This window comes from Nyctereutes procyonoides, unplaced genomic scaffold (assembly GCF_905146905.1).
Source record: "Nyctereutes procyonoides isolate TBG_1078 unplaced genomic scaffold, NYPRO_anot_genome, whole genome shotgun sequence".
NCBI classification, from domain to species: domain Eukaryota; kingdom Metazoa; phylum Chordata; class Mammalia; order Carnivora; family Canidae; genus Nyctereutes; species Nyctereutes procyonoides.
Window position 1 is genome coordinate 68,291,390 of NW_026575142.1, and position 26,555 is coordinate 68,317,944.

General features: G+C 37.4%; 1 protein-coding gene across 1 annotated transcript in view; it reads right to left on the reverse strand.

Moving 5' to 3' along the window:
- The window catches only part of SPATA16 (spermatogenesis associated 16), a 195,259-nt gene extending 171,367 nt beyond the window's left edge, over positions 1–23,892 (reverse strand). The window contains exon 1 of the mRNA XM_055308435.1: positions 23,275–23,892. Within this exon, the coding sequence (XP_055164410.1) occupies positions 23,275–23,892 (618 nt within the window). The remainder of the gene's footprint in view (positions 1–23,274) is intronic.
- Between the last annotated feature and the right edge of the window lie 2,663 nt (positions 23,893–26,555).

Here is a 26,555-nt window from a genome sequence, read left to right on the forward strand (position 1 = left end):
GAGATTTGAAGAAGCTACACGGTGGATCTGAAGAGGGAGGAAGGAGCCATGAACTAAGGAATGCAGGCAACCCATAAAAATTGGAGAAGACAAGGAAACAGATTCTCCCCTAGAGTTTCCGAAAAGACTGCAGCCCTGTGGATGCCTTGACTCCAGACCAGTGAGCCTCATCTAGTCAAAAAAAAAAAAAAAAAAAAAAAATTGTGTTAAGCCACTAAAAAAAATTGTGTTAAGCCACTAAAATTGCAGTCATTTTTTACAGCAATCATAGAATGCTAGTGTAGAGGGGCAAGTGTTAAACATTTCTGACATGGAAAATTTGGGGGCCTCATTCTTTAGGCCTCAATTTAAAGGTTCTGTCTTTTCTAAGAAGACTTTCCCTGTTCTGTCTTTATGATGTAGCCCTTTCCTGTTATTTTCTATCTTGTGTTTTTGCAGCACTTTCCATAAATTGCAATTAAAGTTTTGTTATTATTTTTCTATAGCTAAAACATTATATAGATCTTAAGACTGATAATTGTCTTTGTCTATTGTCTTTTTTGGTGACCGTCTGTCCCTCACTCTAAAACTATATTCTTCATATATATGTATTTTAAGTGGGCTCCACATGCAGTGTGAAGCCCAACCTGGGGCCTGAACTCATGTCCCTGAGACCAAGACCCCAGCAGAGATCAAGAGTCAGAATTCATGGATAGTCACCCAGGTGCTCCTATTCTTCCAAATTTTATTTAAAATGTCCTTTAAATAAAATGCTATTGTTAAGAAGCACTAGTTTTTTCTTTTTTCTTTTCAAAATGTCTTTTCTTGGCTGAACATGAAATAAAAAATCAGGCACCAAAACTCTATGCCATGTATTGTGTTTGTTTGTTTTTTTAAAGATTTTATTTATTTATTCATGAGAGACAGAGAGTGAGAGAGAGAGGCAGAGACACAGGAAGAGGGAGAAGCAGGCTCCATGCAGGGAGCCTGACGTGGGACTCAATCCCGGGTCTCCAGGATCACACCCCAGGCCAAAGGCGACACTAAACCGCTGAGCCACCCGGGCTGCCCTGTGTTGTCATAGCATCTCATTCCTCCTTCACTGGAATGCATATGCATTTTTTTCATTGCTTTTTCATTTATGAGCTAGACTCCTTATGAAGGAAAAGAACATGACTGCTTTGGGTTATATCCTTAGAGCTTAACATAGTGCCTGGCACAGAACAGGCACACAACAAAAATGTATTGAATGACACTGCATTAGGGAATAAAAATTTCTAAAAGATTAACATGTATATGATGATATTTAAGTATTACAATCCTATCCCCCATGCAAACACCTCAAGATAAAAACATACAAAAGTTTTACACCTTGAGACAAAAACAGAGCCATTGCTTTTGCATATAGCATGTTCCTAAAATTATGTTTCTATTCTCAAATCAACGACCTCAAAGATACTGATAGTCCTCAGATTCTTACATAACAAACTTCTTTAAAAGTTCAGTATTAATAAAAGGATTATCTCTTCTCATGATCAGTATTATTTGAAATTAGTAAATGTGAGCTAGTTAAATAAACTCCATTTCTCTTTTCACCTTGGCTCCTAGAAAGTACAAGCTACCACTTTGTATATATGTGCAGGCCAGGAGCACCAAGTATAATTTACTCTATTTCTTCTTTCCTATCCTACTTCCCTGGCCAGTTCCCTGTCTGATTCTCTTTTTGACTTGTGTTCTTTGTTCTTATTTTAACTGTATTCCTTTGTATAGTAAACCAACACAAGTACTTTCTGAAAGAAAAAAAACAAATTTAAGTACTAACCGCCTCAATCACTGAGGTATGCAAGGCCCAGTGTAGGAGTTTTCACGATTCCTAGGCCTCTCCTACACTCTTCTCCTCTAGGCCTTGTCTGATTTTCTCACAGTAAGAATAACATCCAAGGTCATCTTCTCACTGTGTAGTTTACCTGGCAACCATTTAAATAAATGAATCATGAATGTTTAAAGCCAAATCCCCTCTAGGACATGTACTTCCTACGTAATGTTTCAAAAAGAGAAGTAATTTTGAGTTAAAGGGCAATTTTAAGTATATAGTCGTGAACATTCAGTAAATGACCATAAAGGACAGACATATATTTCCCAGCAGGTGCATGCTAAAATGTATAAGGATAGTTTTCCATATGAAATGATACTAGAAATATTAGAATTAAGTCTAGTCAAAAGATATTTTAAAGGAATTTGAATGAGTCTACATTTTTATCTCCAGTTACTCATAAAACATATATATATATATATATATGAGGAATGTGAGCTCTTCTATTAGATCATAGATTAATACTAACAGTATGAAGTTTTATGAGTGTTTTTCTCTTTTAATATCAAGCCCCAGTTTCTGTAAGGTGGGGGGTTGGAAGGAGAAATAAGAAAGGAATGAACTTCTTCCAAGAGTGTGTGGTGGACAGTCTACAGGAATGAGTCAAAGGCCCTCCACAGTAGCCTCAGAACAGTTCCGTGTTATCACCCTAAATAAATTGACCTGGAGTGAAGACACAGGTTGTAGGTATGTGTTCAAATTAGCATGCACCTCTTTTATGATTGTTCAGTGATTTGGCTATGTTGATCATTAAATATTTTGAATATCACTCATGGTTTGATATAATTTTATCTGAAAAAAAGACTCCATTGCTAAGCAGGCAGTATTGTGTAGTGGTTATAGTTACTATGTTTTTGGAATCACACAGACCTAAGTTCAAGCTGTAACTCTGCTGCTAACTGGACAGATGATCTTAAGCAAGTTATTTGACTTCCCGTAGACCTGGTTTTCTTACCTGCAAGTTGGGGCTAATGATTGTTCTACTTCTTTGGGGAAATAAGAATTGACGGAGGTCTAATAAGTCATCTGCTGGCACACACTAACCGCTTGATAAATGCTGACTTAAACACACAAACAACAAAACAAGTCAGAGTTAAGACCATACTTCTAAGTATTTAAATCGAAGCAACTTGCAATTTCAGGACAATAAAGAAATTGTCCTTTTTTTTTTTTTCTGGGTACGAAAGTGAAGATGTATTTCTTTTTTTTTTTTTTTTAATCTTAGAGTTGAAGAATGAATAAAAGAATTTTAAAATGTACTATATATCTATAATCTATAAGTTTCAGATTTTTTAAAAAACGGCATTACAGGAGGCAGTTGGTACTCAGTTCAGCATTGGTTTTCTCATGTCATGGAGGGAAAATAGCCTTTTCTATCAAATCACTGCCACCAGTCAGAGAATTCCAAGTTGGGTATCATGGTTGACTTGGCCATTATTGGCAGTCTTTCTATTTCTTGTTCTAGAGAAAATTTGTAGTAGGAGGAATCAAATTATTTTCCTATTTGAAATCAATGGTTTGTACCAGACACTAATTAAAATATAACAGTTTCAACAAAATTTAACAAGAAGAAAGTCACCCAGAAATAATATACCGTGTTATTTGTTACCTATAAAATACATTATTAGATAAATATTCCCAATGAGTTCTACCTTTAGCTAGCTATTAACCTCTTCCATATTTATTTTTCCTCTAAGGATTTTCTAGGAGAGGTGACAACATTGACTTGGTTCATTAGAAACATCAAAATCTAAAATGTTACAATTTTGAGTAACAAACAATTCCTCAATTGCCAAAGATTTTACAATCTCCAAATATAAGAGAAATAATGCTTTTATACAAGAACCTTACTACTAATAAAGAGCTTTATCCTTTTAATAGACTAGGAATATTTTTTCCTAGATATTATTGCTTAACTACTATCTCATTTCTGGAAAATATGAGCATGCACTTTGTTTTAGAGACATTTACCTCACACTGTAAGCAATGGCCACTCAGGTCAGCATTGGCACTACTAAAGGATGGTAATTGGGTCCTAATGCAAGTTTATAACCCAACACAAATTAAAGGGAGATCATTTTCTTCTACTCTGCAAAGAATTATCAGAATTATATAAGGGAAAACTTATTTGCATAAAGGAACTTTTCAAATTTGTTTTGAATTTAAAACACTGCACTCTTAAGACAAACACCAACAACCCGGGTACATAAACACAGAAGTGGAAATACACAGAAAGCCAATGCAAATGACTCTTAAACACAGGAAAAGATTCTCGACTCTCATCACATGAGAAATGCAAATTTGTCTTACCCTCTGATTTTTTTTAATCTATGATTTTGGAAAAGATAAAATCTGATAACACACCAGTTTGGTCAAAAAAAAAAAAAAGAAAATAGGTCTCATACACAGCTGATAGGTGTCTGATTTGGCAATGTTTACTAAAGTATCAAATGTGCAAATTCTTGGATTCTAATTCAAGGAATATATCCCGCAGATAAGCCTGCATTAATGTAAAATGACATGTGTTAACTACAGCACTGTTTCTAAGAGCAAAACACTCTATTTAATTGTAACACTATTTCTAAGAAGAAAGCACTGGAAACAACCCATATGTTCATCAATGGTGAATATATGTCTTCAATCTATGCCATGATAAAGAGGAGGAAACCTGTATACACTGATAAAGAACAGGTCTCTAAGGGTTAGTAAAAGTCAAGTCCAGAAAGAATATCATGGGCTACCACATTTCTTATTTTTATTAACTTAAATGATAAATAATCGTTGCCCATGTAGGTGGCAATTGGGGGACGGACGATAAGAATGGAAAGGAGACTTTTCACTGCATACTATTTTCTAACTCTTTAATTTTCATCTGTGTAAATATATTACCTACCTACCCCCCCCATAACAGTGAGAAACTTAAAATACATAAAACAAATGCACCCAGTGGTCCCGCACACCTCCCACCTGTGATAGTCATGCTGTGTGTGGGCGAGCTGATGCCTGACCTGAGGATTCCACTGTGCATGTTTCTGTCGCCAGGATGCACTTCAGTGGAGGTCAAAAGCTTGTCCTAAACACCTACACCTCTCTTTAGCATCAGCTAAGCCTTTTGGCATTCGTTTTCATTTTTCCATATTCTTCCTTTGACAGTCTAAATTAACAAGTGGCAGCGGCAGACCTGTGGGATGCCTTAGATGGGCATTCCCACGTGTAAGCTCATGTTCTCTGGATGGCCCCTCTGAGAACTCTGCCTGAATCCATCACTTAGCAATCGGGACCTGCGTTAGAATGCACCCTTCGTGTTCGTGCCACTAAAGTGGAGAGAAGTATATAATAACTCAATTCTAAAGCATCTGTGAGGACAACTCTCTGCTGGAGCCAGAAATGCTGAGCACGGCCCTTAGTGCCCGTGACGGCTTCCTGTACTCGAAGATGACATATGTCCCTGGCGTTAGAGAGCACAATATTTTACTTACTTCTTTTGCTTAAGTGGATACTTGATTGCCGCTCCCATAACCCACACAAATGATAGGACATTCTGTTCATTCCTGATTTGAGAGTAGTATCCGGGCTGAGCCACCCTTTAAACTACGTTGGGTATCTTTTTCCAGTCCCTTGCTGAGTGAAGTTTTAAAGTTATAAAAAGATTAAAATAAAAACAAAAGAACCAACTGGTGTGAAGTTACCAGCTTTCAACATTCACACCCTGTGAAGGCATTGGAAAGTGTGAATATTGATTGTTGCATTAATTTTTATTTTTCACCACTCTGCTTAGTATCTAAAGATATTTATTTGTTGTGCTTAAAACTTTTCATGCCAACAAATAATGCTCACCCTATCTCATACCGGTGCTCTAGGAAACATCCCAAATAGAGGATAATAAAAGCACAGAGCACACACACACACACACACACACACACACACACACACACACGGTATGTTAATAAAGTCACTGAGAATTCTTGTTTATCAATGTTTTAAATTAATTTTTTAAACACTCAAGGTAAATTAGGGTGACTCTTTCATTAAAAAGACGTGCTCACCACTATATGTATTAATATGCTTCCTTCTAAGTAGTCGTACATGATTATTCAGTAATACTTCAAATATCAAAAACGAGAAAAATCCAATAAATATAAATGAACACGCCAAAATATACAAATAACCCTGCTGACTAACCTTAAAGGTGTATTATAAAAGCAATTTATCATTGCAGCAGTTATTACATAATTCTAATAACTGTTACTGCTTTTTGATTAGTGCTGTATTATTATATCCATAAGAAAAAAGGACACAGGAGATGTATGAGTAACAAAAAGAAGAAAATTTTCTTACACTTTCCTTCTCCTTCAGACTTAGGCTTGCTGAGCTTTCCAAGACTGAGCACAAATGGATTACGCACTGACCTTTGCCTGGGTTAGATCACTGACCAGGAGAATGGAAGGGAGGGATAATTAATACTTGCTGCCCTAGGTGTGGTTCAACCTTTTTTGAATGAGGCACTCCCAAAGGCTCCTACCACGACCCCCCTTCTCCGGCTCTCCCCCTTCCACCCCCCCACTGTGAAATCATCCTCCCGCTGCTGCTCATTCTCATGTACAAGGTCCCTCCTGCTATAAACAGATCACATGGTACCCTTAATCAAGAGGTTGAATATTCTTGCAAATTCTTCCGTTTAAGCCAGGCCCCCTGAGGAGCCCAGCCGCCCTCCCTCCCCCCCACCCCAGCCTCTGTCACATAGACAGTTTTTGTCTTTCCTGTCCCCTTAGCCCAGTATCCCAGGATACCATGTCATCTAGCTATTTCTAGCCCTCTCCAATTCTGTTAGCCACCAACTCGGGTTATTTCCCCACATTTACTAAGGTAGTCACCTGGATCATGATTCCTTTTTGCTCGTTGTCCTGATGTCACCCTAAGTGACATCCAGCTGTAGACGACATCTAATATGCTGGTCTTTCACTTATTTTTTAACTCCTCAGCTCCTCAGTTCTTCTAATTTAGCAGTACAATCCCATAGAACTTAACTTCTCAAATCTTACACTCCAGTCCTACTCCTTGACCAAACCTCCTAGCCTCTCAGCTAGTTCACTGTCGGAGCCTCACGTCTGAGTCAAAACTTTTGGACTCCCAGAAGCACATTACAGAAAACCATAGAACCTTGCTGTTTATTATCATCATAGATTCATGATCCCTCTTCCCTGGAGAGGCCCCGAATCCTCTTCCTTAATCCTATATAGCCCTTTTCTAATTTGTCTCTGCTGTCTATCCAATCTTTGGTTTCAAGTCTCATATCCCTCAACTGCTTTCAACTCAATTAAAAAATCTGAGTTAAGAATTATTTCAACCTACCCTCCACCCATTATATATCTTCCTTCCTGTCTTAGTGAAATAGGTTTCCTCAAGTTCCACCTGTCTCCACTCCCCTATCCGTTCATAGGTTCTTGGGGATCTCACACCTTCAATCATCTTTTATTACCATTATTCTCTCTCTCTCTCTTTCTATGAGCTTTTCCAATATAATCATGTCCAGTGTTCATCTTCTTTCTTTTCTTTCTTTCTTTTGGTGGGGAGCAGCAGAGGGAAAGAGAATCTTAAGCAGACTGTGCTCAGTGAGAGCCTGATTCAAGGCTCCATTTCATGACCCTGAGATTATGACCTGAGCAAAACCAAGAGCTGAAGCTTGAGCCACCCAGGCACCACTTCCAGTGTTCATATTCTTAAAGTGAAAATCAGCCCATCAGTCTATATTCCCTTTGAACTATTGTCCCATTTCTCCTCTTCCTTCCAAGGTGAAGGTTTTGGTATTTTGGACACTGTGTTCATTTCCCCTTTCAATCTTACTTCTGTTTTGTTGAGAAATAAGCCAAGCTTCTTTTTTAAGCACAGCTTTCAATTGATTATGTAATGAAATCAGGTGTCAGTTTGAAATAATGGTTTATTCTTTTAACAGAGGGAATTGTGATTATAACATATACTCCACCATATAATGAGCCCAAAGACTAATTTTTCCAGTGTGTAAAATTTTAAGGTACAAATTATGCATGCTAAATTTTAGTCCGCATTCTAAATAGGAGATATATGAATATAGTTAATCTAACTTTTGGGGTCCAAACTATTTCCCCAGGCTTGCTAAACTGAGTGTGCGTAGTCCCATTCCAAGGAACCAAGGTTTCCATGCTGAGTTACAGTGATAACCATTGAAAGTGTTCTCTCCATAGACCCTGACAGCCAAACGGATTATTTTTCACTCTTAATGCTACCTCTAGAAACTTTGTAAGTAGCTATTTTCTCAAAGCCTCCAGTCCATGAGGAGTTATTCTTAGAATTCCCTCTTAATTATTTTGTCTCATCATTTCTTAATTTGATATTGCTGCTCACATTCTCCAGGATTTTCTTATCCCTCTGTTTCTTTTCCTTTTTCTTAAGTAAACTCCACACCCAGTGTGGGGTTTGGACATACAACCCTGAGATTGAGAGTCCCATGGTCCCATGGTCTACTGACTGAGCCAGCCAGTTGCCCCCATTGCTTTTCCTGTTACACGTCAGGTAGTATCAGGTATGGATGAGTCTACACTCTATCTACTTTTGGCTTCCTACATGCCTCTATCCAACAAATGTGCTGTTCCGCCAATTGCCTTCAAAATACGTCTAAAATTTTATTCAACCATTTATGTGTGCTCATATTTCTGAGCTGGTGGCACTTGGATCCTTAGAAAATGCTTCTTTCTCACTTGCCACTAATGTGTAAAAATTTTCTTTCCTTCCTTTCTTCCTTTATGTTGGTCTCTCTCTTTTTTTTTTTTTTAAAGATTTTATTTATTCATCAGAGACACAGGCAGAGGGAGAAGTAGGCTTCATGAAGGGATTCTGATGTGGGACTCGATCCTGGGACCCCAGTATCACACCCTGGATCAAAGGCGGCGCTAAACCACTGAGCCACCAAGGCTGCCCACTCTCTCCTCTTTGTACTAGCTATTGCTCATCTGATTCTGCTCTCTACTTTTCTCACTTAGGTTATCACAGGTATAGCCTCCAAATAGCCTCTACTCCCCCCCCCGCCCCCTCTCAAATCTGCCTCTAAATCAGTGACTTTCAATTATTTTTGACCAAGTTCCATGGTAAGGAGTGTATGGCTACATCACAACCAGGACATCTTCCCCACCCCCAACACACACAGCAGAGAGCCCACACAATTGATTTATTTCTCACTCTTCTTCCTGTGTTTTTATTTATAGGTATAGATAGATCTAGATATAGAACAGAAACCAAAATTTCACAATGTAAGACTTCCCTTCCAATATTCTGTGAACTCTAATATATCCAACTGTACTGTATTTCTATTCTATCCTATCCTATTCTATTATTTCTATTTCTATTAAGCATAAATGCTGGTCACAACTCATTAAATTGATTTCGCAATCCAGTAATAGATTATAACCCAGAGACTGAACGCTATTTTTGCCCTCTGTATTCACTAGATTGATACAGCGAGAATAAAAATCTGACTCTATCATTCTCCATATTAATCCTTTTGGAAGGCCTCCTGTTGCCTCCTGGATAATGTGCAATACCTTGAAAAGCCATGCATGGCCCCCTGGCAAGCTGTCAGCTCTTCCTGTTTCGTATTTCCTCATTCTGCACTTTCTACCCTGGCAGCACTCAACTCCTTCTTACTTACCTTGGAGTTTTCTTTTTCTGGTCCTCTCATATCCTCATCCCCCTGCTGCTTTCCTCTAAAAGCAATACTTGAGTCACGGCAAGGAAAATGTCTACTGTAAGAAGTAGTGAGAAAGTGATCACCTAACAATTTGTGGTTGATTTCTTGCTATAAATTTCCCCCACAAAATCAATAATTACATATTCATAGATTGGTATCATCATCACATCATCATCATTGACTAAAACAAGTACTCCGGAAATTATTCATTGACTAAAACAAGTACTCCGGAAATTATTTATTTCCGTAAAGAAAAGACACTTTGGCGGTGGCATTCAGGTATGTGTGAATCCACTGTTCTAGGTATTCATAATGATTCATACAAAACAAGGAAACCACACTGAGACAGTACAATGAAAATCTATTTCCTTTTCATATTACCCCCTGCCTAACTATATCCTATTGTCTGATAGGAACAGGATCATCTCCCAGGTAGAAACAGAAGAAACAGAGCCTTCTCTATTTTCTTGAATATCAAATGAGGCAACAGAAGAGTTAAATAACTAGATGTTGCAATAAAAAATTTCCCCTGCCATTCTTCTAGATAATCTGAATCACAAGAGTAACCACGAACTAACTCGGCGTTACATTTCTGTGAACAAATTCGAGTGGATCTCATCTACTCAGCAGCACCTGCAGAATCTGTCTGAACATCACATTGTAGAGTGTATGAAAGGCATGGAGAAAAAAGACAGAGGATTGCTGTTTTTAACTTTATTTGGCTTTGGAAGTCTTGCAATAAATTTGGAAAGTCGGACAGTGGGGGAAATTTGGGCAACATTACCTAATATTTGGATAAGAATCATCTTTGTGTGTGTGTGTAAACCTCAACATGGAATCAACCAATTGAAATACAATTTAGTTGTATAAAACTTTAATAATTGAGTTGGTCAGGTTTTAATTTACAACAATGTAAACAAAGTGAACTACATTTATAAACTACCCTAACATTTATTGCCATTGGGTGGAATCCATAAGAAACACCTGTGAACTATGGAAATGATCCTGTTCATGGAAAGATCTCCCTCAGCTTTCCATGGATTAATTTGCTTTGGAGACGTCTGGGTGGCTCAGCAGTTGAGCGTCTGCCTTCGGCTCAGGGCGCGATTCCGGGATCATGGGATCATTGGGCTCCCTGTGTGGAGCCTGCTTCTCTCTCTACCTGTGTCTCTGCCTCTCTCTCTGTCTCTCTCATGAATAAATAAAAAATCTTAAAAAATAATAATTTGCTTTGTATGAGGTCATCACTAGTGCAATAAATTTAATATTTCAGAGACACATACTAACTAACCACTGACTGGAGTTTAGTATCATGTATTTCTTGGTGTTAATAGGGAAGTATTCAATAAGTGAATTTGCTCTTTAAGTAAATATGATTAAGATTATGTAAGTGTGAATTTCCAAGGAATACATTTTCATGACAATGATCTTTAAATGTTTCTGATGCCTTTTAACAGCTTTAAATGTTTAGATACTACTTCTCTTAATTCCTTTTAAAAAAAAACATATATGGATTCATATCTATTGTAGGTGATTTTAAAGGGGAAAAAAGTGATGAGCATTTTCTATGTCTGCAGTTCTCAGCTGTTACCTGTTCAATTCCTGGGAACTTAAAAATACCAATGCCCCAGGCATGCTCATTGTCTGAACCCTACAACTGTATCAGACTCTTTGAAGGTGGGTTTAGGCATCTCTCTCTCTCTCTCTCTCTCTCTCTTATATATATATATATATATATATATATATATACACACACATATATAACATATATGTATAAATATATATTTATATATATTTATCTATCTCTCTCTATATAATTTAATGGCTTCCCTAGCTGGTTGTAATTATGTCAAGAATCTATGAGGTTCATAATATTTTTATATGGAATGTGATTCTTCTTTCCTTTGTAAAGTGATACAAATTATAGTATCTTCTTGATTGAAAATGCTCCTATTCACCCCTCCCCCCACACTCCACCACTAGGGAAAAACTCTGTTCTCCCTGAGATAGTAAATGTCTTGTAGCCCTCACTTGCCTCCTTTCCCACTGTTCTTTTGACTCTCCCCACATGCCTCCCCAGAAGCTCTCCATGTTACGGGTGCTGTGTACAAATAAGACTTGATGCTCCTTCCCTTACCGTGTCAACAGCTGTGCTCTTACGCAGGAAAGGGAAGCAGGTTCAGGAGTCAGATGACTCAGGTGTGCAGGGGAGCCAGGGCCAACTGGATCAAAAGCCTCCAAAGTAACAGGAGCCCATCAAATAGAGGAATGGCCTTAGACATGTTTCCCATTTCCTCTATCTTTTTAATAATATTCGGCCTGAAAAATATTGTGTTCCTTTTAGCAATTATCAACTCTCCTTTGTGCAGCTCGAGTCTTTTAATCTTCCCGATTCCCTGGGATGGGAATGATGAACACTAAGTTAATTAAATTACACTGAAATTTGTAGGAAGTCCTTCTAAATGTCCACTTAAAAGACGCATCTCAGGAAAACAAAATCTTTTAAATATAAACAATAACATACTAAATTAAAATTTAAAAAATGCATAACCTGAAAATGCAAATTAAGTCTTAGAAGGTAGGCCATGGGTCCTATTCTTTGTCTCTAATCTCTGGTTCCCTGAGAGCAGAAACTAACTTTTACTTATATTTGTATCCCTTGCACTTTAGGACTGTGACAGGCTGAAACAGCTAGTAAATGTTAGTGGTATTAACAGATCTCTTTTTCTTATAATGGTAAATCCTGCTTTTCTAGAGGATCACCTTATTTAACTAATGTTTAATTATAGAGATGTATCTAATTTTATTATTTTATTTTTGAGGTAAAGAAACGCATTTGTTTTCCTGCTATGTAAATTTGCTAGCATATAAGAATACCTTTTACGATTAAATACTTGTTAGTTATGGTATCCCTGAGTAGAACAAAGATGGCAACAATCAAGAACTGAAATGTTTAATCCTGAACATAAAGTTCAACACTCAGTTTATACCCGACAACTAAGAGAAAAATGAGGGACGCCTGGGTGGCTCAGCGGTTGAGCATCTGCCTTTGGCTCAGGGCGTGATCCTGGATTCCCAGGATTGAGTCCTGCATCGGGCTCCTTGAATGGAGCCTGCTTCTCCTCCCTCTCCCTGTGTCTCTGCCCCTCTTTCTGTGTCTCTCAAGAATAACTTAAAGGAAAAAAATCCTAAAAAAAAAAAAAAAAAAAAAATGAAGTATTTCTAGTGTAACAATTTGTGCATTTAAGTGAAAGTTTTTGTTTGTTTGTTTGTTTGCAGGAAGCAGTTAATAGTTCAAAATAGTGTTTGAAAAAAACCCCAACAAAATAGTGTTTGATTTAGATCACTGGTTCTGAAAGGGGGAACAGAGTAGAAAACATGCATTATCTTGGCCCCTTGCTTTGAGTGAATTTCAAGTATTGTTAAAAGAAGACTAGAAATTTTTAATGGTAAAGGGGAAAGAGGATATGGATTAAAACAATAATGAGACAGAATGTTTTGGGGGTACTAAGGCTTTCGGTTACATACACACAGTTCAAGGCAATCAGGTACTTGAGAAGTACAGCGGCAACGCGACTTTAGAGTTCATCCCGTTTCGCAACGAGTAATTCTATGGGAAAGCACATTGTGGTTGGGTGTTAGTTTTCATCATTCCTGCTTAACAGTGTTCTAAGGACTTGAAGGGTGTTTGTTGCTCAAAGTTACACAGCAGAAACAGCATCAAACACAGATAATCTGTCTCCAGATTCAGTGTTGTGTCACAGCTCTGGACCCACATGGCCACCCAGGGCTATGTGAACTAGATACATGAATGGAGGACTCGCTGGAAGGACAGTGTCAGGCATTTGTGAACATGGTACAGCATAAACCCTTGCTACTGAAAGAGGTCCCAGGAGTTTGAGCTTATTTGAAATAAGGTATCTGGTGCCTGTCACCAATGTAATGCACAGGGATCTGCATTTTTAGTAATATTCCTATACAATTTTTACCCACTCTAAGGTGCAAAGCAAGAGTGTAAAGAATTCCAGATATGAAATCAGGGTACCTGAATTCAGTCTCAGCCCTGCCACAAACTAGCTGTATGTAGCCCTGTATGTTTAAGAGTATCAGTTTCTTTATCTGTAAAATGGAGTTGATGATATCCATCTTCAAGGGTCGTTGTGATGCTCATCTGAATAAGAGGGCCTGGATCCCAGCAAGAGTTTAAGAAACGCATACTGAATCCATATGCAAATCCACAGATGTTTAAAAAGACTGCACAGGCACTCAAAGAATTTGGTGAACTCTCAATTTCTTGATTATATTGCACTAAGAACTATCTGTGTTAGAATCGATTTAAATTAAGCTTTCTGGGATGTCCACATTTTCATGCCCTAGAGATTTGCTACAGAATTATTCTCAGCAGAGCAATTATAGGTGAGGCTGCCCTATAATGAGATATCCTTGCTACTTCATTAAATAAACCCCTTTGGATGGGCTCCAAAATGGACCTGCCTCATACCAAATTCCATTACATTGGAAGTAATCACATAAGCAGGCCCTGGTGCAGGTTCAATCAACTGGATACCTACCATTTACCATAAAGGGAATGTGTTCTAGAACAATGATTCCCAAAAGCATGTTCTCAGACCAACACTTTACTGATCCAAGGGGAAACAACAAAAAAATAAAGACAATTTAACTTTTCATAAAATTAACATATAACCTATTTAAAAAAATATCCTTCATTCTGAGAGTGTGCCTTTTTTTTTTTTAAGATCTTATTTATTTGAGAGACAGAGAGTGAGAGTGGGAGGGAGGGACAGAGGGAGAGGGAGAGAGAGACAAGTAGACTCCCTGCGGAGCGGGGTGGGGGTAGGGGTTGGTCCCAGGACCTTGGCATCATAACATGAGCTGAAGTCAGATGCTCAACCAACCGAGCCACCCAGGTGCCCCCTGGGAGTGTGCCCTTTCTATTTTCTATCCCTTTGGCATTGAACTGCTCCATATTTTTATAAAATAATTTTTATAAAATAATTTTTGTAATGTTCTTACACAATACAAATACAATGTAAATCCTCTCTTCCTCCACTAACCTTTTGTTTTAATTTACAGGTCCTTGAAATTCAAAAATTCTAAATCATTGTTATAGGGAAAAAAAAAACTGCTTAAAGGAAATTCTTTCTTTGAAATTAGTGAAGGCGTAGAGCATTTTAAGCTAAGAACCAGACCGTGAAGTTTAACTGAAGGGCAAATCGGTTAACCTTGAACTACAGTGCACACAAAGATCACCTGGCATCTTGATTCTATAGGTCTGGCACAACCCAAAATTGGGTATTTCCAACAAACGCATAGAGTAGCAAAGGCGTAGTGGTTAACTGGGGAACTAGACCATCCTTGGCTCAGCTTCTGGTTCTATCATTTCTAACTGTCGACCCTTGAGCAAGTTACTCAACCCATTGGTCACTTAGTTTTTTCACTAGTAACAAAAGAATAATAGTCCCATCTGTTAAAGAGATAGCAGGCCCCAAATGGAATCAGTTGTGCTAAGCCCCATGTCAGCAGATCCACTTAATACCTACCCTAATTGCAGTTTCAACCTTCTAGGAATGTTACCCTTTAACCAGTCAACATGAACCTAGCTGGGCAGCACGATTTAGATAATCCACCTGATGAACCCTTTTTATTCTCTAGGGGTGACCTTGCCAAAAACAATGCATTCTTTATTAACATTTTCCTTTTCCTGCCCCTTTTCTGCCTTTTGCCCTTCCCAGTTCCTTTCTATTGCTAGATAGGATGCTGCCAGATTTGTGAACTGTTGAATAAAGCCAATCAGATCTTGAAATTTATTCAGTTGAATTTTTGTTTTTTAACAGATTTGGTGGCAGCAGCAAGATTCAAGTCTTCAACAGCTTCAGGGACAATGAGAAACACAGGCACGATACTCGTGAACACTCTAGGTCCAATGTCTTTCTTGCCACTTCTGAGGGCTGTGGTTTAGTTGTTAGTTCTGAGCTCTGCTCACTTTGTGTGGAGCTCCAGACCTAGCTGGCTTTTCAGTCTGCAATTCCCAGGTCTTTGAGTTAAAAAAAACCCAGACTTTGGTTCAGTCTCCAGATTCCATGTTGGAAACTGCTGATGGTAGTTCCCTGTTTGTTTGGAATCCTTGCCCAGATTCCACACTTGGAACTGCTGGAGGCAGCTGCAGTCCTCCATTTGTTTGGAATCAGTCTGCAGCCCTCAGTCTTTGGGTTCTGTTGGCTCAATCCTCTCCCTGGTCCCAGGTTCCAAAGTGGGAACTGCTGGTGGTGCATGCACAACCTTCTCTTGGTCAGTCTGCAGGAATATCTACACCCCAGCCCCTATCTCAAGATCCACAAGGGAACTGTTAGTCGCAGTCTGCAGTTCCCCATTCAGGTGGAATCCCTAGTCCATAGTCCCCATTTGTTGAAGTTTGCTGGTTCAATCCTTTCCCCAGTCCCCAGTTTGTTGGCTATTGCCAGTATGTTAATGTATGACATGAGGTAAAAGCTAATTGCTTATGGGAATCTTAGAAAACAAAAAAGCCACAAAAATTGGTGGGTAAGAGTCAAACACTAATTGGCTGTTCGAGTGCTCATCATGTAACCCAAAGACTCCCATGTAAGGATAAGCTGGTTATCCAGAATGGGTGAGATTGACGCTAGGGTCATCTGCCAACTTCAATGAGGTACACTGTAAAACATCATCACGCAGTTCTTAACCCAGCAGCACATCCCTTTCAGGTACTAATCTGGCCCTGAGAGACCCAAAGGCTAAACTATGAATGAATGAATGAATGAATGAATGAATGATAAAAACGGGATCCTTAAAAACCAAAGAGTTAATAAGCCTGCCACCTTTTGGCATGCAGCTCATTTACATCTAAGAACTATGGACACAGAAGCGACAGATATCTACAAAAATGGCAAAATCTTACAACAACAACCTGGAATTACAATGGCCATTATGGTCTTATTTAGATAAGATTTATTTAAGAAATACACTTAAAAGCTAGGCATCCCAAATCAAACAGAATAGGATACCTATCTTAGTTGGTATATAGAAGCTTCCAAAAGGCTTCAAGACTCTAAAATAACTTTAAAGTTTTGTTGCAAAAGACTGATGAAAAATTAAAGACACAAAGGATATCTAAAATAACATTTATGCCTCTCCCATTATACCCTCCTAAAGATCCATCATTAAAACACTGGTTCAGAAACTGTTGTCTCAGGTGTAATCATCTGGGACACTGGAAAACAGATTGTCCTCAAAGGCACTATGCAAATTCTTTAATACCAGCTCAAATGCTCCCATATCTACCCTTCAAAGGAAGGCCCCCATATGGGCCCCTCCTCAAATTGATGGGACTCACTCATCTTCTGGTAAACTGCTACATTATTCCCTTACACAGCTAAAGGAAACTAAAATTAAATTTAATGGAAAACCTTGCCAAATTCTAGTAAATATCAGAGCTACACTCTCCATTTTAAACCCCAGTCAGAATCTGCAGATGGGATCCTGAAAAAACTGGCAGAAGCCAGCTAAGGGTGAGAATTCTTACTAGATTCAGCTTTCCCAGCTCTCTGTAGTACTGGGTAGAAAGAGGAAATTAAAATATCTTTTGCACCCTCTTTGGGGACACCTCTTAAATCTAAGGGGTTGTTTGGTACTGTCAGAAATATTTACTATTTGTCTTGGCTAACAGCTACAGAGTAGCTCTGTGGTCAGAAATTGGCCCAATTGCAAAGCCTGATAAGAATTTATTTTTAGGCTTCCTCCCTTAGCCAAAATGAAACTCTATACCCAGAGAGAAAGAAAAAAAAAAAAAAAAAAAAAAAAAAAAAAACTTCTGAGGCCTTTGAAAAAAGAATTTACTAAAAAAGATAATGTAGTTAAATTGGTGGATCAACCCTTGGTGTCCGTGGAGGCTGTAGGCCAATTCTTTGAGGAATTAAGAACAGCTGTCCCTATCTTACATATCTTTGCAACATTAAAAATGCAGCTGTAGGGGCAGCTCAAGGTTCACCTACTCTTTTCAGCCAATCCTAAAATGTACCCCCCTCCCCCGCCCCATTTATCTCAAAAGACTTGTAAATACTGGCCTTAGGAAACCAAAGTCCTTCTTGGAGGAACTTATATTCCTTCCCTGTGCCTTTGAGATGGAAACGCTTATCTAGGCCATCTCTTTAAAGTAAAAACTTCAGGGAGGTAATAATTCTTACTGAAGGAAAAAGATTGTGGGGGACAGAGGGAAAGTTCATTCCTTCCTTCCTCCTGCCTCCCCCCCCCACACCTTTATTTTTAAATACAAACTGCTCTATAGCTTCCAGTTTACTAGTCAAGGTCAAGTGCAAATCTTAAGTGTCTTTCCAAATATTAGTAGAAAAAGCTTTAGCAATCTGAGTAAACTTAATTTATTCCAACTGTTCTTTTATAACTAATGAATTTTACATTATTGTGCCTGTTTTATGGTTAAAACTTTTGAATGAAACTATAAGGTCTCTGTGTCTGTGTGTTTATGTGTATTGTAGGTGTGATATTTTTCTACTGCTTGATGGATATTGCTAAAATTAATTTATAAAAGAGCTCAATTTGGTTGGTTTAAAGGCAAGCGATTGTAAGGACCGGGTATTCTAAAACTCTCAGAAATATAGAAATTAATCCAAATGATTTTTAAGTTCACATGATCTAGGATTAATCTTTAGTAAATAAAAGCTAATTTAAGGCAAATTAAAGTTATTAGAGTTATAATCTCTAGTGCATAAAAGCTAGTTTAAGGCATTTCCTTATTGTGATCAGCATTAAACATAAAATTTTTATTCTACCTGGGTTTACTAATTGAGTAAGTTCTTATCTCTACTAAAATTTGTTGGCCTGAAAATACTCTGGATGACTGACTTTGTTTAATGTTTTATGAAATTTTTGTGGGTAATCTAAACATAATTGTCAAGAACAAGTAAATTAAAATACATGTAGGTAGTGATGTGGAAAACAAAGGCTGAAGAAAAAGTATTAAATTCTCTTACTACCTACAGCCCGTTGACAAGTCTGTGAAACAGGCTGAGTGACCTTCCTCTAGGGACTCAACCACCTTGATGTTGATACTTTGCTAAGGGCAAAAGGCAGTCTTAGCCCAACCCAGAGGACCCTGTAAAGTCTACTTTGACATATAAAAATTCCTTTGGAAACTTCCTTTATCTCTATCACCCACCCCCAAGATATATGTTGGCAATCATCCGCCAAGTAGATGACCCACCAATATACATCTGAAGGGTCTCATGACTGAGTTTTTACTAAACAATAATAAATGACCTCTCGTAACAATAGCTAGCCCCCTCAGGATCCAGGAAACCTTGTTTCCAAAATACCTGGGAGGCTTACACTATTCCTAACCCCCTCCAATTGGAAAGTATATAATGAGCCAGTGCAGCCCTTTCTGCCCGTGGGTCCTGTCCCTGTGCTTTAATAAAACCATCTTTTTTGCACCAAAGACGTCTCAAGAATTCTTTCTTGGCCGTCAGCTTCAAACCGTAATGTCTTTCCTGTATCAGGACTAGGATAAAAAGATGTTAGGTGAACTTTTCAAATAGTTGTTATAGTAACCTGACACCTGAAAATTTGGCTAAGTTCAATGAAGAGTTAAATTAAATTCATTAAATATCCAGCTCATTTCCAAATAAGATAGCAACATTAATTAATTACTGAACATAAGTTTATCCTCTTTTGGTTTCCTTTTTACAAAGGAACTAAAGATATTTGGATCTATCGGTAAACATATTTTATGACACATTGGAGAAATTGTACTCTAAGGAAGCATATGTCTCTAGAAGTCATAAAATGTAAATTTGCCAATCTAAAGAATGCTGATGCAACAGTTCACAATTGCTTACTTAGTTTTTACTAAAATTAAGGTTTTAAGGGGTGAAAAATTCTAATATATAAATAAAACTACTAGAAATAATAAAGGAAATATCTCTGTATGCAGGGAAAGTAGGATGTGTGTTTTCAGTAAAAGAAGGTATGAGGAATGGAGATGAATTTTTTTTAAAGAAAAAGTAATTTTATTCTAGAGAGAGGTAGAAAAGAGGAAAAAATAGGAAAAGAATCTGAATCTAAAGAAGTTGTAGAAGGATTTTGCAAAAGGAACCTTGAGAAAGTAATTTTATGTGTGATCAAGCTGGATAAAATTAAATAAATTTATTTTAAGTTTTTTTAAAAATAAGCTTTCAGATGATTGATGTACTTATGCTTAAGAAAAACTAGAACTTCATATATTTTCATCTGCCAGAAGGACAAAATTTTCTTGGACTATTGGTCTGCTCCTGATGTTGTGAAAGGTTCTCTTCCTTTACCTTTTAAGTAATCTGCCTATAAAGCAAAGATTTATGTTTTATCAAAATGATTTCCTATGTTCTTTATCATCAGGTCTTTGATTATAGAAAAAAAAATAATTGTCCTTTAAAGATTAAGACTCTAGGCATACAAATGTGATTTAATATAAATGTGTTTTTATCTTCAGCTTGTATCTTTTGCCCCATTGGTATATCTTCTGATGTGAATACAAACTCAAGAGCAAATAATGACTGATTTTAATAAAATTTAATGAGTAGGTCACGGGACTAAGCACTAATCTCACCTACAGAACTGGTTTAACTTTATGTAGTAAAAGTAAAGCATAAAAAATAAATTATTTCATCAAGTTCATCTAAATAAATGCCTCCTATGTTCGAAATCCTAAAATATTAAAATTGACTGCTTTGGGGAGCTAAACTGTTTTCTTCTGAATCACTGCTTATCATTTTATCTCAATCATTCTAAAATATTACCATAAATTTATCTATGTAGTGACCATGTTATGAAAACAAAGGGAGCTAATAATTTGTCAAGAGTACAAGGAAACTACCATATAAATAGAATATTCCTAGTGGGGTTATTAAAAACATTGAAAAGTATCATGTCAATTAATCTTCAGAGCCTCTCCGCAATTTTTATTGTTTCTTTTCAATCACAACCAGTGTTCTGTGTCCTCCTATAGCCAGCTTGCTACCGCCCATTTAGCAAGCATTCCATATGCCTTGCGCTGCCTCCCAAGTAATAAGCACTCTATGGGAAAGTTGTTAGTTATCCTTCAATATCCATTCTCTTCTTAGGAATACAACCTCTGGATGTTAGGGCTAGCCAAAATAAAGACCACAGGTTTCAGCCTCCCTTGAAGGTTTGTATGGTCACATGACTAAATTTGGGTCAATGGAAAAGAAATGGAAATCGTGTGTGCAACCTCTGTGAATTGTGCTCATGGGGACACAGCATGCCTCTCTCCTTCCTTTCCCAACTTCTGGCTGGCTAGAACGTAGATATGACGACACCAACTGGAGCTGACATTTTGGATCATGAGCTTGAGGAACAAAGTAGAATGTGGAGCTCATATCATACCAGCATTTGACTACCTACATTTATATGAAAGAAAAATAAACTCTCTTGCTTTAGACCCTGTTATTTTGGGGTTTTCTGTCACTTGCAGCCAAACCTAATCCTAGCTTACATACACTCGAATATTTGTTGCTGCATCTGTCTTCCAGGTGTGATCCTTATCATTATGTCCTGGTCTCTGTTACCCATTCTACCTTGCTTGGAGCCGTGTGAAAACATAAGGAAAAGGGAGAGATGCATTAAATAATACCCATGAACAGTCTGTATTGAAGAAGTTAAATTTAGGAGAAGAAAGGATTAAGGAGGTTAAAAATCTTTTCTATTCCCAGCAGCTCTAGTTTATTAAGAGACATTCTAGGTAAAATTTCAAAGTTAACTCCCAAGATAATTAGACAAAAGCTAGACCAGATGTCTAAGCTAAGTTTTGGTCTCAAAATAATTACCTTTGTTAATTACCAGTAATTAGTGTCAGCATCCAGCACTTTTCTAAAACCTCTTGTTGGGGGGTGGGGGGGGGAGTGCAGAGAGGTGGGGAAAGACGGTGAGAAAGAAAGAGAGTGAGAGATAGAGAGAGAGAGAGAGCACATAAAGAGAGAATCTGAACAAAAGCATTTTCTAGTACAGTTATATATTGGGGTCATTAAAGCCTGATTCAAATTTTATCATTTTGAACACTAGGTTTTATGAAAAACCAGGTATTTTCCTCCAGTTAATGCAGACATTTTTTTTTTGCTTCTACCTAGACTTAATTTGAAGTTTATATCCTTTCTTATTTTATACTTTTCTTTTTTCATTTCTAAAATGATTCTTCTTCTTCATCTTTACCATTATTCCTTTAAACCCTGGTCCCCCACCCTAAAAAAATATTCGGTGGAAAATGGCCCTGAAAAGATCTCAGGGTTCTTCTTGAAGCCTTCCTTAGCATCCTTTCCTCAGCCAGAGGCTTCTGGTCTTTAGCTCAAAGGACAGCATAGGAATCTCAGTGGTTTGTGGATAACTTAATTTTCTGGCACTTTTTACATAGTTCACAAATTTACATAATGCATTACTCTTCCCTTCTTTGTGTAGACGACCCTTTGTGAGGACAGAAATATTTACAGATGCATCTATTTGTGTACTACCTCATCACTTCATATCTCCTTGGGCCTCCTTTTCTGTTTAGAGTTTCTTTTTAAATATTTAGGGACACCATTGTCTGTTATTATCCATTAATAATTCATTGTGGATGTAGTCATTTTAACCTGCAAGTAATAGTGGAAATAACACTTTATTCTTTAAAATCTCCAGCACAAACATCTCACACTTGACTCCTGCTCATGCCTTCTATCTCATGTGGATTCACTGTCCCTTTACACTATTTCCACTTAACTGTTTACTGGTCTGCCTCCCTCACCAGACTCTTGGGGGGAAAGGCCCATGTTTTAACTCATGTTTTTATATCTCCAGGGGCCACCAAGCACATACAGAATGCACTGCAAAAAAAATTTTTTGTAATTAATGAAAATATGCAGTCACCAATACAGACAGGTCAATATGACTTTTAGTAACCCACTCTGGTCTTTTTATAGGTTTCAGGAGTCATAAGAGGGAACAATTTTTCCCACTACCTATTTTGTGTTTTAGTGGTGATTCCCAAATAAATTTTAGTCCGCAGGCTACTTCTTTATGCCATAAACAATACTGACGAATTTACCTGCTTGCAGAGAGAAAATTAATTATTCATAAAGCTTACTAGAATGGGAAGGAAAGCGAAGTTTGATGATAAAGTAAAATGGTGCTACTTTGTTTTTAATAAGTATCAGGCATAAATTATCAGCCTTTGCTAACAGTAAAGATGGGTGCATGTAATCATGAAGACTACATATCAAAGTGGGAAAATTCATTTAGTCATTAACTGCCTATTTCTAGAGAGAGAATCTATATTCTAACCACCGCCACTGTACTAAAACTTTATGGCTTTTATAGGTATACACCTAAATTACAAAACCAACTGCATTTTTAGATGTTACCATTTACTGCAGGGTTGGTTAGCAGAGAAAAAGCATGACGTATGTTTTTGGGGAGATTTCTCTATGTCAAATACACACAGGCATATAATTTGTAGGCGTATCTTATTTGCTTTTATATTTACTGGGAATCGCATAATCCTGATATCATTCAATATTTTCACTCCATGATCAGTGTTTATTACAGTATGATCAGAGCTACTCAATATCATCCTACTTGCCATTTCACTGCTTGTCACCAACCTGTACATTCTTTAATCCCATACCTCCAATGCTGTTCTGAACTGTCCTGCTGCCACAGCGTATTTCTTTTGTCTGTAGCAAGAGCTGGCATCCTTTAAGGCTACCTGAAGCCATTTGTCAATCTGAGGTGGGAAGTTGAAATTAGGTACATGCAAAGGGTCTACTATTTCAGCAGCACGTTGGTTTGATGTAGGTCGAATGCCAGTGGACATGAAGGACTCTACAAATTCATACCTCACGTCCTCTTCATCAACGTAGACCAACTTTGCCTCTACATCCATGATGTTTTTTAAGGGGATGTGAGGCAAAGGCATGCTGATCAACATGCTGTCAAGTTCAGTTATCTTTGCCTCTTTCTTTCCAGCTGGCTTTTCTTCATTTTCTGCCTTCCTTTTAAAGGCCACTTTCTCTGAATCATTGCTTTGTTTTTCTTTGATGCTCTTTGCCATTTTTATTCTTTCACTTGTGATTTCTACCTGTTTATCTCCACAACTTTTCTTAACCTCTTGTGACATTTCCAGGATGTTTGGTTGATTTGCTAAGGTAGACATTTTCTTACTTGTATTTATCTTTGGAACAAGTTGATCAGGATAGATCCTATTCACTGTATTCTCCGAATTCTTATCACTTCCTGAATCCATTGATTCCCCCCTGAAACTCCTGTAAGGGTTAAGAGAATAAGGAAAATGATTAAAACAATATTTTGAAGTTCCAGTGCTTTAAGACTATAGTCAAATTCATTTATTTATTTATATTTGTTTTATTCATTATAGGTGTTTATTATCTTAAAGTAAAACTGTACGTACATTATCTGCTGACAGTTTTACTAGAGAAGTAGATGTTTCAATCTCAAAACTCACCAAGAATTTGTTGACAACACATTTAGACGATGTCTTTAAAAATAATCATCTATAGCTGAACAACACTGAATGAACATTTTTATGGGGTGCCTAAACTCACTGAATAGGAAAACCTTATACATAGGCACTGGGAACAAAAAAAATCCATCTCAATATTAATTTCCTTGGAAAGGCAGGTGGTCTAGAACTCATTATAAAATATACTGCTAACCTGCATAATAGACTCAGGAGTCTAAAGAAACCACAGCTGCTTCCTCTGAAAAGCTTCCAGAAATGTTGTAAGCACAATGTTTCCTCAATTTATTTCTTCTATTAGTAATGAAAATCTCAAGTTTAAGCAGCTTTAAAGATAACTATTATTCAGAACTAATTTGATAGTAGAACATGACCTTCTACCTCACATTAATATGGAGCCACATATTCATCTTAAGTCTACCATATTAGTATTTTTGTAGCAGTGATATCAATGCTGTACTTATATAAAGATGAGACATTTTCCTAAATCATCACTGTTCAAAAAATTTAATAATTAATGGTCTTTTGTATACTGTCTCTGATGCTAGGTTAATTTCAAAATATAAAATACCCTGAGATTTAATGATTATGTAGTACGGGTGGTTTCTATTTTTTTTAAAGATTCCTTTACCTGTCAGCCTCTGTCATGGAAACAACTATGTAGGGTATATAGAAATAAGAACCGCATTTTCCAAAGTAACTGAGAGAGAAAGAGGTTAAGTTACTTATCCATGTCATGCTGTTGGTCATTAGTTTTTCTAATCTCTGTATAATACTACCTGGAATGCTATTACCTCCCTACTCACTACTCCACTCTCTACCTCTATTAGCATGCTGTTCTTTAGGATAGCTAATGGAACACAAAGAGAAGAGAAAACACAAGAAGGGCTGAGGATGACAATAGGACAACAGTGACATAAAAGCTAACTTTCTTGCTTCTTCTCATCTACCACAAGGAGAGTACCTGACTGAAGATAGTCTTGAGTAGCTTCTCAAAACATGATTTTATTAAAATCGCTGATTATTTGTTTGTTTGTAAGAAAGAGAAATTTGGGCAGCCCAAGTGGCTCAGCGGTTTAGCTCTGCCTTCAGCCCAGGGTGTGATGGAGTCCCGGGATCGAGTCCCACATCAGGCTCCCTGTATGGAGCCTGCTTCTCCCTCTGCCTGTGTCTCTGCCTCTCTCTCTCTCTCTGTGTCTCTCATGAATAAATAAAATCTTAAAAAAAAAAAGAGAGAGAGAGAGCAATTTGCCTACAGAAAACATTTAAAACACTCTAAACTCTGACCTGGTAATTCTTACATAAAGTGAAGAAGAGGCAAAATTGTATATATGGCTGTAGCCTTCAGGCACTTTTCCTCCTCTACTATTGAACATTTGTGTTACCAGAAAGGGCTTCATTCAAACATGGATATATAAAAAACCCTACTGTGATGGTCCACATTATCTCATAGGAAAGATCACGCTCCAGTAATTCCAATAATAGTGGTCTTGGATGTTAATTTGCAAAAGTTTTTTTTTTTTTTTAAGATTATTTATTTATTTATTCATGAGAGAGACAGAGAGAGGCAGAGACACAGGCAGAGGGAGAAGCAGGCTCCCCACAAAGAGCCTGATGCAGGACTTGATCCCAGCACCCCATGATCATGACCTGAGCTGAAGGCAGATGCTCAACCAGTGAGCCACTCAGGTGCCCCAATTTGCAAAAGTTTAATATTACAATATTTCCCTAATGACTTATACTGAGTTATGTGTCTCTGCGGGAAGATATCTAAAAAAATAAAATTTTTGCCAGTCTGTATTATGTTCAATATTGAAGAAGATTACCATGATTGGGCGTCACAGGACCCATCAACACAGCATTACTTTTTGCAAGGCTGTTTTTTTTTTCTTCTCTTAGAATTATGGCTGGCATCTAATACATTTCTTGGACCGCTAATGTGGCTAGTTAAAGTGGTGAGGAGAAAACTGTCTTGGCAATCACTCTATCTTATGTTTATTCTTATGCTACATAGGATTTGGGTTGAGTAAAAGCTTCGGTCCTTGACTTAGGATCTCTGGTGGATGGACACTGGGGATACACATTTATACCAGTTATTTCTTTCAGTAGCAGAGATAAAGAAATGGAAGTAGCATAACTCCAATACCCCCCCATATGCATTAAATGGTTTTTTAAATATTGTATGAAATTTTGAGTAAAATTTATAAACCACGATGAGGCTAAATTCCAAATAAAGATGGATTCTTACAAATACTATAGAAATTATACCTAGGTTCCCCTCTTGGTCTAATACTATCTCTGATGCAAAAGAGATGTGAGGCTGTTGAAACTCATTTAAAGCTCAAAATATTCAATTTTAAGGATTCCTATTCATACTTACAATAGACTGCAAAATATAAACAAGAATTGCTGGTGAGTGACCTACTCCA